The 13,885-nt window shown below is 53.7% G+C and overlaps 4 protein-coding genes across 4 annotated transcripts; 1 reads left to right on the top strand and 3 right to left on the bottom strand.

The window, feature by feature from the left end:
- Positions 1–5,551: 5,551 nt before the first annotated feature.
- PG986_009324 (uncharacterized protein) lies at positions 5,552–5,776 on the bottom strand (the record flags this gene model as incomplete). The annotated part of the gene is made up of 1 exon (XM_066845546.1): positions 5,552–5,776. The coding sequence occupies one exon, from the start codon at positions 5,774–5,776 to the stop codon at positions 5,552–5,554; it is 225 nt and encodes a 74-aa protein (XP_066697944.1).
- Positions 5,777–6,686: 910 nt separating this feature from the next.
- PG986_009323 (uncharacterized protein) lies at positions 6,687–7,160 on the bottom strand (the record flags this gene model as incomplete). The annotated part of the gene is made up of 1 exon (XM_066845545.1): positions 6,687–7,160. One exon carries the CDS (start codon positions 7,158–7,160, stop codon positions 6,687–6,689), a length of 474 nt encoding a protein of 157 aa, XP_066697943.1.
- A 2,482-nt stretch (positions 7,161–9,642) lies between these two features.
- PG986_009322 (uncharacterized protein) lies at positions 9,643–11,927 on the top strand (the record flags this gene model as incomplete). Its single annotated transcript, XM_066845544.1, has 2 exons — positions 9,643–11,460; positions 11,490–11,927. 2 exons carry the CDS (start codon positions 9,643–9,645, stop codon positions 11,925–11,927), a joined length of 2,256 nt encoding a protein of 751 aa, XP_066697942.1.
- Positions 11,928–12,623: 696 nt separating this feature from the next.
- PG986_009321 (uncharacterized protein) lies at positions 12,624–13,571 on the bottom strand (the record flags this gene model as incomplete). Its single annotated transcript, XM_066845543.1, has 1 exon — positions 12,624–13,571. One exon carries the CDS (start codon positions 13,569–13,571, stop codon positions 12,624–12,626), a length of 948 nt encoding a protein of 315 aa, XP_066697941.1.
- Positions 13,572–13,885: the final 314 nt, after the last annotated feature.

Here is a 13,885-nt window from a genome sequence, read left to right as displayed (position 1 = left end):
GGGCCAGACAGGGGCCAGCCTGGCCTGGGGGCCCGACGGGGGTCGAAACAACATGTGGGTTTTCGATTTCGGTGATGGGTGGCTCTACAGGGACGAGGGCATCTCAGGTCGGTTGGTCGGTGCCGTGAACAGACACAAAAGAAACGACAGATTACCCATTGGGCAAGTACACTCACACATACATGTAGGGATGGAGGAGCATTGGACCTGTTACTCACACACGAACAACGTGTACTGTATGGCGCATCGTTGGTTCGAATAATGGACGGGTTTTTCTTGGTCGGACGGCACGTTTTATCTGGGGTCATAGGCCGGCCGTCTGGACCGCCTCGCCGACAGGAAAGCCAACTGCCTCATTAGCTAGAGTCGCATCCAGACTGCCCAGAGGTGAGGACGCCGTTGGAGCGTTAGGCTCTTAGCCTGTAGAAAACCGATGTGGCCGTCGGTACCGCCACTGCTCTACTCCAAAGGTCCCGTCGCTAACGAAGGGTAGAGTGGTCCCAATCCGGCTGTCTGCCGTTCGATCCCATGCTTGATTGTGTCCTTAACCTAGCACTCAACTCTTGTAGCCTTTAGGGGTTGGGAGAACGACACAGCATTGGCAGCGTAGCAGAACCTGCTAACAGACAGCGTCGAATTGCTAGTTTGCACTCTGGACCTGTTCGGATCGCATCCCAGCCCAATGGGCCAGCGCAGCCGGCAGGTCCCCTGTTCATTCGTCTGTTCAGAGACGCGCCCCCTCCCCCCTCTCCCCCTTGAAAGTCTGTCTTCATCAGGAATCTTTGACCGCCTTACCTCCACGCGCGCAAACACATCCTGTGGCATTCACTACGCCCGATGGACTCGCCAACAATTCCAAGGGGTTTCATCACGAAGGATCCCTCACATCTGCCCACGATCATCGGTCCTTTGACTCCAGCTGCAGACCTTGACATTACCTAATGCTACGACCTCCCGTGCTGCGGGCTGCCTGAGCGATGCAGAGAGATATTACACATACTCCATACGTGCGTGTGGTCCCCTTGCCGGCACAGGATCGACGTCATTGCGTCCCCATCGAGCCTATGTCCCTGTCGGCCTATGGAGGCCTAGAGGTGCATGTATGTATGTATGAACTAGCTGCTAGCCTACTGCAGTCTGTGCACTAAGAGCGATCGCTCAATTTCGATTTCCATTCTCTCTCCAGGCCAGGTAGACCAATGCAGGGAGACGGTATTGCGGCAATATAGTCGTGAGAGGATCGCAGGCCCCATCATGCAAACAGCGCTTCGGTCTTTCTCACTGCCAACCTCGAGGCCTGATACCCATGCCATCGAGATGCTCTCATGCTGCATTTGGTATCCGTCCGCCATGGTCTCATCCAAGACGGGGTCCTTCATTCCCAATACTTGTGTGCTGCATATTGCAGTTGCAGTGTCGCACAGGCTCGTGAGCCGGACGCCAACGCTGCAGTTTGATATGCAAAAGCCACAGGGCAGCAGCGCCTATCTTCAGCGGTGGCGGCTGTAGGAGCCCACATTCCTGCCCGCCACCCCTGCCAGTCTGTCCATCACAACACAGTACATAGCTATATGCTCCCATCGGCGCATACGATAAGCCCGGGGGCGTTTGTCAAATTCACCAAAGGTAGGTCCCTCCGGCATGTCTGGGTTGCCCAATTGGGATTCGTCCTGCCGGCCTGCATATGGTTCATTTCAAGATCATGTGCCAGGTGATAACGAATGGCAAGGCAAGCTAGCCTTCACTCTCGTCGCAACGACGTGGTTGTGCCCGTTAGCGCAGGACTTTGGAGAGGTCAGGTTGGATTGATGAGGTGAGATAGCATAGATGGTATCTCCTTCTGTGCTCACAATGTCAGCGGCTTACTAGATCGTCAAATCGTGTAGCCAGAAGAACCAGCGCGCGCAACATCTTACCCCCTAGCCAGCCGGTGTATGTGCATGCGGACTCAATGTAACGACGGGAAAGGAAGAATCTCCACCTGACAGGCAGTTTGGGGGTTGCATTGGTCGGTCACCCATACCCCCCATCACCCATCTAGCACAACACACCACAACGAGCGATACACGTCGTGAGCCTACATACATCACTGACGGCCTATTGTAATCGGGCTCTCTGGAGGGGAAAAAAGCCTCTGTTTTATGGGAAATGGTGAGCTTCTTCGTTTGTAAAGAGAGGAAGACCCTGGACAGGTTCCCGCATGTCCACCGCCCCCAACGGAATGAGCAAACCACCAGGGCTATTTCTCTAATCAACCCATAGCATCGCATAGAGATTGGTCTGCATGCATGTAGGCTGGCGTGTGTACCGCATGTAGTCAGTCACCTTTATTGTCATCTAAGACCAGGGTTCGTAGTCGACGTACCCTGGCGTCTCATCTCGGCTAGATCGGCGACTGAGAGAAGGAAAGAAAATCGTCTCCTAGAGGCGCTTCGGTCTATCAGAAGGATGTCAGATGGCGGGACGTTATCGCATTAGCCTGGTGTGATCCAAGATTACGGGTTGCGACGAGGACGGTGACAAGACTCGCTGCATTACTACGACTAGATAAGGTTAGATGTTGTCCGTGAGGCGCATGTCCGTCGAGCGACAAGGTGCCTAGTCTACCTAACTTGGAAGATTCACTTTTCTGAGTCCCGAGTTGGGAAACATTACTTCACATGGATCGCGTCGCGCCAGCGGTCTTCCCTGCGGTAGGGTTCCTACCGTTGCTCAACCGGTGTCTCTCGGTCAGCTGCGCTGGCCGTCAGCAGGAGCTGACTGATCGCCAGCCCTGAAAGACAACGACAGAACTGTGTCCACGCGGGTTCTGATCCAAGGCTGATCGCCGTGATCCTTCGTCGCACCCCAACAAAAGTCATGCACTAACTCTATCGCGAAAGGCGCAGCTGGCAGTCGGAAGTTCCTGCTGCTGAGGGCGAGCAGCTAACGGCTCTTACTTGGGGATATTTACGCCCCTCTAGCGCGATAAGCTGCAGTTCACTGCCGTTTCCTATCGCGATGCTTTATGCAGCAGGCTCGACGAGGAAGATAGCTGGATGCAGTGTCATTGGACCATCCGCCACCCGCTCTGAACTTTCCAGCAAGTCGGTGTCGCAAACGAAGATCTCGGCCACCTCATACTTGTCTAAGATCCGAACCTGTCGTACAGGCTTGACAAACCCCCTTTATGTCGATCCACGTTGGTGCTGCTGATCCATTTTTTCACTGGTGGTTTCGGATTCGATGTTGAACTACCACCAAGACAGCCTCTGTCCTCCCATGTGTCTGCTTCTCAATGTCCAACGCTACCTAGGAAACGTGACACATACCAAATACACTCGGCATCCTAGCTGCTAGTTGTCAGCCCGAAGGAACCTTTCCCAAGACGGAGTGCGATCCTGGAAGAATATGTTTGGGGGTGGGATCCATGAACAGTGTCTTACTTCCACCCCCCTTTCCGCAGATGAAACTTCATGTAAGACATTCGGCTCGTGCCTTCCGGACCAACGTGGCACTATTACCTGGAAAAGCAAAGGAAACATAGGGCCAAAGCCTATATATATCTTGAATACGTATAATGCCTGAGTCATTCTGTCTACCACGATATCCTTGCAAATCGGCTTGCACTTCGCCCCAGACTTTGGCAATTATCTTGAATCGTGATCGTTACACCAAACTGATGATTTACCTCTCATACTTGAAGCTTGAAGTAGTTGCATAGCTGTTCAATGGAACGCATTGCGTTGAGCGCCCAGTGGGATACATAGTTCACAATACGCTGCACTCAGGCTCGCCCCGATGCCGAAGGTAGATGAAAAGTGTGCCACTAGACATACATGTAGAGAGATATGAATAGCAAAGATCCGACTCTGGGCTCTTCCAAGACGTAAATATTAAAGAGAAGTAGTATGTGCATATGAGCCTATTACACTGTCCACCTTCATCAAAAGCTCAATACAACTTTACTTCATCGTCTCCCCCATAAAGGACACAGTGGTCTGATACTGAGTTCCTGCTTCTCTTTTCTTGTAATTTAAACTCATCAAGAATTGATACATTTGAGAGTACACACAAAAGTCCAGATTCCAATTTCCTAGCCACAGAGAGAAAACCTAACCCATCACTACTCCACCCCGTTGTTAGGCGACAGTTATCCTTGTGGCCACGGGGAAGTGCATGATTGTGGCTATAGTGGTGACTGTGAGTGAACCATTCTTTACAGCGAACATATTGAACCTTCATCGTATGGCCCGGAAACGTCCAGCTAGTTAGTAACCTCGTCTTCGTCAGTGCTGAGCAATGGTTCGTTGACCTAAACGTGAGATGTGTATAAGCTCCGTTATGATCTTATATGAATAGTATTGTTCTTATTTACTTGGGTTAATTTCATCATGCTTAGACAGGTAGTGGTACTTGCTTTAGAAGCTAGAGGGTCAATCTGTTCTTGCCATGATACTTGAACTACAGCTATTTAATAGCTCACATGTTTGGGTGCAAAGTGTTTACTCAAGTATTTATATCCCTTGAGCACACCTGATTAAAATGTATCGCACATGCGTCTCCTAGACCGTAACGACATGCCCACCGTCCTACAGAAATAAAGCACAGGTCTAAATGAGACATTAGCTATGCCAAAACGTCCCTGGTGACTATTAAACGCACTTGACTGGGTTATTACTACTCCAGTAATCCTTGAATCGTTAATCTAGAGACGGAACAACCAGCGAAGCTCAAGACCACTGGGTGACTGCATTCAGGGTTATCACTGCCTTCGCCGGCCAAGCAGGGTTATATGATACAGAACCATGCAATCTGGTATGTATCAGGCTATTTGTTCGTGAATTCAGCCCACGACATGAGTTTTAACTATATCTCCCACGGGGAAACTTATTTGTCCACTCAATCAAGTCTAAGACCCTGGAGGGTGCGAGGTTTTCCCTAGACCCTAGTATAGACGTATTGCTAAACAAAAACAACGATAGCGTTGCATTTGAGAATCTAGAACAGCGTAAATATGATTCGTATGGCGCTTTATACTCGGGTCTCGGCGTGCACGCTGCTGCTGGTCCGTCGTCGAATGATAAGGTGACAATCATTAACCAAAGTCATCGAACGAGCTGAAATCCATAATCTTCGTGATCAGCCTTTAAATTTTGAGAGGCTGGAAGAAAATGAGACTGATATTGTGCAAGAGACTTGAGACAGAACGTGGAAGCAGGCAGACATGGCATTACGAAAAAGGGGTACCATGCCCGGACTGGCCTTCTCGCATGGATTTACGAACTGAAGCACCATGAAGGTCTAGACTCGGGATTCGTAGCGATATCGTTTTTTATGATACCCAAACTAGTACAAAAACCGTTCTCGAGGACGGAATGTGCTTATTGATGTTGACTCATGTACGCCAACAAATGATCTGCCAGGATTTACAAAACATCACTCTTCAGCTATCACAAAGTCTTTCGATTCTTTAGACGTATTGAAGTATTGATGTTCACCGTAATTTGCTCTACTGTATGTACCTTACTTACCACACAATTAAAGTCCTCCTTGCCCCTTTTCAACTTACCTAGACCAGGGAAATTTGACGTCGGTAAACTCGACGGATACTCATCCGGAGAAGCACCAGCGCGAGAGCAGTCAATTTCATAATGGCAAGACCGACAATGAAACCGACAATAAGACCACTGAACATGTCGGTCCAAGGACTCTGCCCCTGTGACGCAACGGCGGGCACGTGCCTGACCGAAGGCTCGGTCATATCGACTTGTTGGCGGATGTAGCGGTTCGACATGATGGCTGCTCTCGAAACAAACGGCTCTCCTTTTATCCTAGTTGAATTCTTGAAAAGGGCAATAGACTGGATCTGATTTACTCGTTAGATCAGAGCCATCTGCTGGGATCATGGGAAGCTACGATGGGAATATGTAGAGTCTAAGTAAGTAACGCTGGTGATCAAACAGGCTGGGCCACGAGACAATGCGCTCTTTCACCTCAGTGCATAGTGTCAAAGGAAGAAGATAAACATTGTTTCTTCTTTATCTCTGGGCGTCTCCTCTTTTGCTTTGTGGTTCCCGGGGCCTTTGTTTGGGTATCAGAGTAGGTAGGTCATGTTTCGAACAAACCCTATGCAATGGAAAATCAATGTCAAATCTGACTCCAAAATATTCGGACATGAACAGTTTTTTTTCTATCTGTATACTTGGTGCATCAGGTGATATGGGCTCATTTTACGACAATTTTGACCGAGTCTGGGCGGGCGGGCCGATTGTCCCATCAGTCTGGCCGTGAATGTTGCCACTTGTGCCCACAGGCAGTGAGACCGTTATCGTGGATAACACTTTCCCCTCATGCGCTTGGCAGCCGACCAAAATATGCAGAAAATGCATGGTGTGGCGAGAAGCTCTCGTGAGATGGTGGTGGTGACCCAAAGCGCTTTTCTGGACCAAAACAAGTGACAAGCAGACCCGGCAGAGCTAGTACAGATTTGCAACCTGCCAGGAATCGCCTGCCATGCTATGAATAGTACCTAGCCTTCTCGCGGGGAAGATCCGGGGAAATGGGGGGGCACTTGACGATGTTGGAGGCTTGGAGCGGGATTGTGTAGGGACTAAATCTGAAACCGATCCGATTGGGTCGACTTGTGGGATACAGTCACGCGAGTCTAGGATTTGGTTGTCACATCTTGGCGGAATTTTTGACTTTCACACATGACGGGGGAGGGATGATGGCGATGGCGGTGTGAGGGTTGCGATGGCGAGGCGGTCAGTCCCGGGATATATTCGATCGATGTGACGGGGCTGCATCATGGCATGCTCGTAGAAGTAGCAAGCTACTGCAGGCGTCAACCACTGAAGCGTTGATTTCGTCTCTTGATCAAGCCGGGGGAGTCCATGGCTTGGTTTTTGCCTTGGACTCCTGAAGAATGTGGGAAGCGCAAGGAATCCGGCGGTCCAAAGCGGCGGCTCCTTGAACTCCTTCAACTCCTTCGCGGGCCTAGACAAAAGGGCACGGTGGGGGGAGGAGGAGGTGGCAGGTGGGGGTTGAGTGAGTGGTGGAAAGTTGGCAGGCGTTGTCGTGTAGTGCCAAAGTGCGTGGCGCTTGGCTGCTTGGCCTGGCGTCTTGAGTAGGGGAACGAGCCCAATCCCTGTCCACCATGTGGCTTGAACGTTGAACATGAAGCCGCGGGCGGGCGAGGGAGCGACAGATACAGTACGAGAGGGAGAGGGCTAACCTAGACTACTATGGACAGTAGACGGCTTGACGGCCTACTAGACGGCCTACAAGATAGGGCCCAGCATAAGGAGACACTAGGAGAGAAGGTACAGCCGATGACGGGGTTCCATTGATTGATTGATTGATGCTCCAATCCTTGAGCCGCCGCTGCCCATCAATTCCATCGCCGGGTCGCCCATTTTCCATACCATTGATATTTTCGCATTGTCTAGCCGCATCTCCATTCCTGCCCAATCAACAGACTAGTGGAGATTGCATTTGGCCGGTGCCATCTTGCTACGCAGATTGGGACTCTCTCGTTTCTCGGGGTCCCCTTTTGGGTTGGGTTAGACTGACTCGCACCACAGCTAAAACTCAGGTACCCGGAGCCCCGGGAAATGCACATCGGCACAGGCACAGGCACAGGCACAGGCACAGGCACAGGCGCAAGCAGAGAACGGTGTGTTCTTTTATGCCCTTGCTTTTTTACTTCTCTTATCTCTTTCAGACGGCAGGACATCATCTCGACGTAGGATTGGCGCATCATAGCACCAGGTCATGGTGTATGGTCTGCCCAGTCCATTCCTAAGTCGGGGCCGTCCGTCGTGTCTAGTTCTTACGAAAAAAACGTCTAGACTCCTTAGAACCACAAAGATCACCATGCAGCACTGCCAAGTAAGCACCTGCAACGATCATGTGGGATCGTGGGATGTGGCTCGTGGGGTTGTCCAGAGCTCCATCCGCGCTATTAGCAATAAATGGACAGGCGGCTCCAGGCGGGAGGCTGAGAGGCAGACACCCTCGGGAAAAACAGGGTGAATACGATGCACCACGAGAAGCACGATCCAAAACCGGTGCACACTTCATGTGTTATCTATGCGTATGTGCATACCGGGCGTCTGTTCGGATTCCAGAACCCAGAAGCGAAGCCGTTGCTACGGTTTGTGTTAAGTTAGAGAGATTTCGATAACGGTCCCAGCCCGCCTCTGCCATAGTTTCACTTCCTTCACGCATCGTCTCGCTCAATGCGACTCGTGTCAGGGGTCAGGACTCGCCCGTGACTCGGTTGGGGCCAGCGACCCGGGAGGCAGGGACATGGAAATTGTACCAGATGATGTCAGACCTTGGGCGAACTATGTAGATGCTAAAGCTGCGATCTCGCTTTCATGTATGTACCCTGGCGAAGAGTCGGAGACAGATAGACAGATGTGGCAGCCGTCCGGGGTAAGACAGGCCTGTTGGAGCAGCACAACTTGGAGAACTTGGACTGCCCGGCCTCTGTCCCTCTACCAATCAAGCTTATCTTTTGGGGGGACGGACGATTGCTGAAGAAGAACCATGTTACGGCTGGTCCAGCGAGCGACTAACCTGCGCGGCGGGTTACAGCACGGGCGGTATCTTAGGTATCTTAGGTAACGAGATAGGCCCGTTGGAGGGTTTTGCGCCAACTAACGCATGTAGCGACGAACTACCTCTGTAGCTAAACTAGGAGCCTACTATTGGCCACCCACGGCGCAGCGAGGGTGCAGTGCGTGGTGCATGCAGCATACTTTCCTCTGTGCTATTGGCTGCTTATCTTGCTCTGATGTGTGCGCCAGTCAAAAGGTCGGATCGTTTTCTGTTGAGAAGCCAACGAATTGTCTGTCATTCCAAGCACGACAAGATTTAGACGAAGAAGCAAAAAAACAGTTCGCGGCGCTGCGAGGGGCGGTTTGCTTTGCGCTCGCATAGGCTAGCCCACTTGAACTCGTCATGCTTCGAATCTCCTTCCGACGAGAATAGAACCCGCAAGCCGGGGGGCTTAAGAAGTAATAACCTGGAAGCCGTCTAAAGCGCAGCCGGGGCCCGTAGTAGTAGGCAGCCCCCCCAGCAAAGGTGGTAATAATGTGGTGGTAGCAGCATCAGCAGCAGCGCAGCAGCAGCAAAGCAAGCAGCAAATCAAGCAGCCATATCTTTCCCTTTTTTTTGGCATCTTGCAGGGGCCCCAGTAATTAACAAGTCAGCCCAATACTACGGCGCCCCTGGCTTGGATTTGCACAAAGCCCATTGGGTCCATAGCAGCCGCGGCTGGGTCCCAGCATCGTGAACAACCCCACTACCCGAAGCAAGACCGCACAGCTACAGCAGGTAAGTAGCGGTGCGTCGTTTCGATTCCCAGCCAAGCACTCGCGTCACGGGGCTAGTACGGGGGGCAGAGAGAGAGGAGTTGCCGATTCTGGGCCATGGCAGAAGCTCTGGACTTTCCTGGTTCCCTAATCCTTCTTTTTGTCTTTCACGATATTCCATAGACGCTGTGTGTTTTTAGACCAAAAGTTGCTTGCTTTGCTTGCTTGAAACCCGCCGCTGCTTGTTGCTTGCTTCGCAGGTTGCACCCTTTCCCGCCGACCTCAGTCCAGTCCTCGTTACCTTCCCGCTCTCGCTTATCCGTACCACAAGCACTACATCATGGCTGCCGGCGATGACGAAACCATGCCCGATGCTCCTGCAGCCAAACCCCGCCGTCGCTTCGCACCACAACTGGTCGAGGAGTCGGTAAAGTCGTCGTCGTCTCCGACCAAGGATTCGTTTCCGACCGACGACAAGGCACAAGATCATTCTTCGTCCCAAGCACCGCAAGCAGAGAAAGAAGCGCTCAGAACCACCAAAGATGCCTCCGTTCAGGTGGACGACATCCCCATGGCCGACGCCCCGCCGGCACAGGCCAGGCGGCGCTTCGCTCCCGTGCCCATCGAGACGACGTTTGATTCATACCGTGTGAACAAGAACCCGCATGGTCCTACGGCAGAACTGACCCCAGACCCGTCGCCTACCTCGTCGTATGCGCCGCATGTGGAATTCGTCGAAACGATAGAACCGCAAGAAAGAAAACCCCAGAGGAGGTTTACCCCTCAATTGATTGAGACATCCAGACGGGAAAGGCGGGCTGGCCAGCAGGGTCCCGCCACCAAACACACCGACAAGACCGACATTACGCCCGGCACAAACCACATCTACGCCCCGAAACTGAAGAAGAACAGGCCTCCTCCCGCCAACGCCCGGCATGAGGACACAACAACTCTGACAGAAGACGAGGAGGAGGGGGAGGCCCACCGGTACCTGACTCCCAGGAGGCAAGGCTCCATGAAGCCCCATCCCAATACAAGGCGGAGCACTCCCAAGACTTCTTTCCACCTGGAGCTGGACACCATTGCGTCATCAGAGTCGGACAACTCATCAGAAGGGAGCAATGACGATACTCGCGACGTTGATAATCTGACCCTCGGAGCACCCGTCCACGAAGTGAAAGTTGATCAGTGGGAGCAGAGGGACACCAACGAGAAGAACCGTAGGGAGTCATTGGATGAGGACGTCTCGGGTTACTTGCTTGCTGTAGCTGCGAGTGAAGCGCACAGACAGCGCGAACTCGAATCCGCCTTATCCGCCTTCCCGAATGGTGTCCCAGCACTCGGTGTAGAGCACTTCTACGTGAGAGACAACTCGGAGGAATTCCACTATTCCGATTCGGAAGAGGAGCCATTGAGGCATGGCACATCTAAACTCATTCGACGAAAGTCGACTGACCTGCCATGGGCCGTGAAGGAGATGAGACAATATGCCGAAAAGCATCCTCATTTCCGATTCGGCAGCGACATGAGCGTAGATACGCTTTCGGACGATATGGATCTTCCGCCTGAAGACCCTCTGTGGACGACCGGTGGCCCGACGCCAGAATCGCTCGACCAGCACCCCCCAAATTCAGACAGCCCCGCGACCTCTCATGTCGTCGGCAAACCGCTGCCCCCTGCTGCAGGGCCTTCTGCACAGCCCGAGGTACCAGGCTTCCGCAAGGGGCCTTTTGGGAACCCCTTTGCTGCGTTTGGCAACGATGATAACGAGAAGGATGACAGCCATTTTCGGGAGATGCGGAATGCTGCTGCACCGCCCATGCTAGGGTCTCATCTCAAGTTCCGCATGTGCCCAAGTCCCAAGGCCACGCGGCTGGAGCCTGATCACCCTTGGCCGATGCAAGGGGATTCCCGCCCCGAAGAAAAGATTCGAGACACCTCGGGGGAGACCGGTCTGTGGCGTGGCTATTGCGTGGCCCAAGTCAACGAAGTAACCAGCGCCCTTCAACAAGGTCCGGATCTTCTCGCTACCCCTAGCGAGCCGGCAACACTACATGATCCGTTCGCGGCCGCTTTCACCGAATCGTTGTCACTGGGCGGTAACAACCCCCCCGCCTCGCCGACCAAGAGGTCGTCGAAGCACGGTGGCTTGCACATGGTCGCGGGGCTCGACGAGCGCATGCAAAGGAGATGGCCCGCAAGGAGCGGGAAGACCGGATAGCGGCCGAGTTCGACGATGCGTTCGTGACGCAGGTGTACAACTACCTTAGCTTGGGGTACCCTGCGGCAGCGCGGGCGTATGACGAGGAGCTTGGCAAGATTACCGGCATCGATATCAGCGAGCTGCGTCGCGACGACGGCAAGAAGATCGAGAAGGGCTTCATGCTCGAGATGCAGCTCAATGTCAAGAGCGGCTTCGGCTCCCAGTCCAGCGCTGATACGAGCGGGGACGAGGAGATGGTCTCGCCCGAGGAAGACGAGCGGAGGTGCGCAGACATGCCGCCCCGCTGGACTGCCCTCCGGTTGTACATCCGCGAGTGGGCGCGGCAACACCCGGATCTGGAAAACAATGGCGGCACCCTCGCCTGGGGGGTGCGTGCCCGTCGGGGAAGCTGGGCCGTATAGATCGGACCTGGAAGAATCATGAGAGGTGGTGCATCCCTCATAGAAGGTGGCATAACCTGAACCTTGCAGATGAGCGTAGCAAGAGGGTTTGTGGGTGGTTTTTGGCTTACAGGCTATCAAGAAGGAGGCAGCGACCGGCGGTCACATCATATACAGTTAGCGACTTTTATTGTTTTCCTTATTGGCTTACGGCATCTGGCGGTGGTAGAGAGGCAAATCATGAGGGAACCGTCGGTTGTGATGACGGACCTCGTTTCTGTTGTTATCGGGGAAAAAAAAGCAAAGTCTTTTGCACGGCGTTACCAGTGTGTTCTAGCTTGGTGGTATATCGTCGTTGTTAGCTGCTAGGGCGTGGGTTGAGTTGAGAGCAGATTGTGTGTGTATGGATGGCACATGGGGACAAGGGGCTATATGCGCACCCTCCCCCTTTACTTGATCTGAACGGGCGTTCTGGGATTTTCTGTCGGATGTATCCTCGAGTTGGGTCGGGTTCGACGGGACTGGCTACTTCTACCGGGTTGCTTTTATATTTATGTAACACAATGGCTGTTACTTGGCATCATCATATCATACACTGCATTACGCAAACCCAGCTTAATATTGAATTTGAGCAAATCAACTAAACGTCTGCTTCTCTGCTGCCGCCTATATACCTACCTACTCACTCCACCCGGCCCAACCAGTCACCTTTTCCATTCATTTGTGGTACTTACGGGGCCATATGTTCATGGCCGTCTTCAGCCCATCGTCGACCGGGAGGCCCGCATGCAGCGTGCGCCGGTCCCCCGTCCCGTTCGCGTGCAGATTGACCCAGAACAGAGCGTTGCTCGCCACCGGACGGAACGCCACCCCTCCGTCCTCATGAACCCGCCAGACCGCCTTCTTCCCACCCTCGCCCTCTGATGCTGGAGAAGAACGGATAGTTGGAGGTTCGATGTGCGGGAACCACGTCTCCCCGCCCTCGCACTCGTCCTCGAGGATGGCGAAGAAGCTCGCGACGCGGTTCCAGCCGCGGCCGCGCCACGCGTCCGTCTCGCCGCGCGCGGGGGGCTGGGCGCGGTCGTACCAGTCGTGGTGCACGTTGAAGCGCTGGCCCGCGCCCGCGTAGCGCACGAGCTGGGGCGGGCCGATGTCGTCGCGGGCCGGGTCGAACAGGGCCGGGCCCAGCAGGGACTGGGCCCGGGCCAGGACGCAGCGGACGGCGGGGTCGTCGCGCGCGAGGCCGGCGGACTGCGAGGTGCGGTCGGGCGTGCCCAGGCGGCGGCCGTGCTTGTAGACGTGGCTGGGCGCGAAGGCGGGGGCGCCGGCGGCGAGGAGGGCGGCGGATTCGGCGGGGGCGAGGAAGGTGGGGAGGTAGAGGAGGAGGGGGTCGAGGGAGATGATGGTTGTGGTGTAGGTGTGATTAGGGTCGCAGACGAAGGGGGCTGTCATTGGATTCTCTTCTTGCTTGCCGCTGCTGCTGTTGGGGGAGGAATCGTGGAATAGGTTCGCGACAAATGACTTGGGATGGTGGCACCATGTCGTCGGGTTGGTGGTGGCATAAATCGTGATGAGATGATCCAGAGTCCACGGCGCCGAGAGGGCCAAGATTGCCAATGCGGCTGCCCAGACGGAGAACCGCGGACGATATATTGCTTCGGCCATTGCCTTGTCTTTAAACACGGAGCCGAAGAATGTTCGGCCGTATGGTAGAATTAAGCAGCTCCAATTTGCCCCGAAAAGGCACGCCGACGAGTGATATCACAACAAACGTTGAAGCAGTTGAGATACCTGAAGTATCCATGCACTTTCTCTCTGTCGATGCCGGCTTCCATCATTGTGTAGTCGCATCCAGGTTTCTTCATGGGACCGGAGAAGAACCTGCCGGTTGCCATTGTTGGTAAAGGAGGTTGCCATATCTAGAAATGCCGAATGGCAAACCAGCGTCGCATCAAATCATTCGCTCGTGCTACACTCGA

The sequence above is a fragment of the Apiospora aurea genome (assembly GCF_038362705.1).
Source record: "Apiospora aurea strain CBS 24483 chromosome Unknown utg000006l_segment0_segment0, whole genome shotgun sequence".
Taxonomy (NCBI): Eukaryota; Fungi; Ascomycota; class Sordariomycetes; order Amphisphaeriales; family Apiosporaceae; genus Apiospora; species Apiospora aurea.
This window is presented reverse-complemented; position numbering and strand designations above follow the sequence as displayed.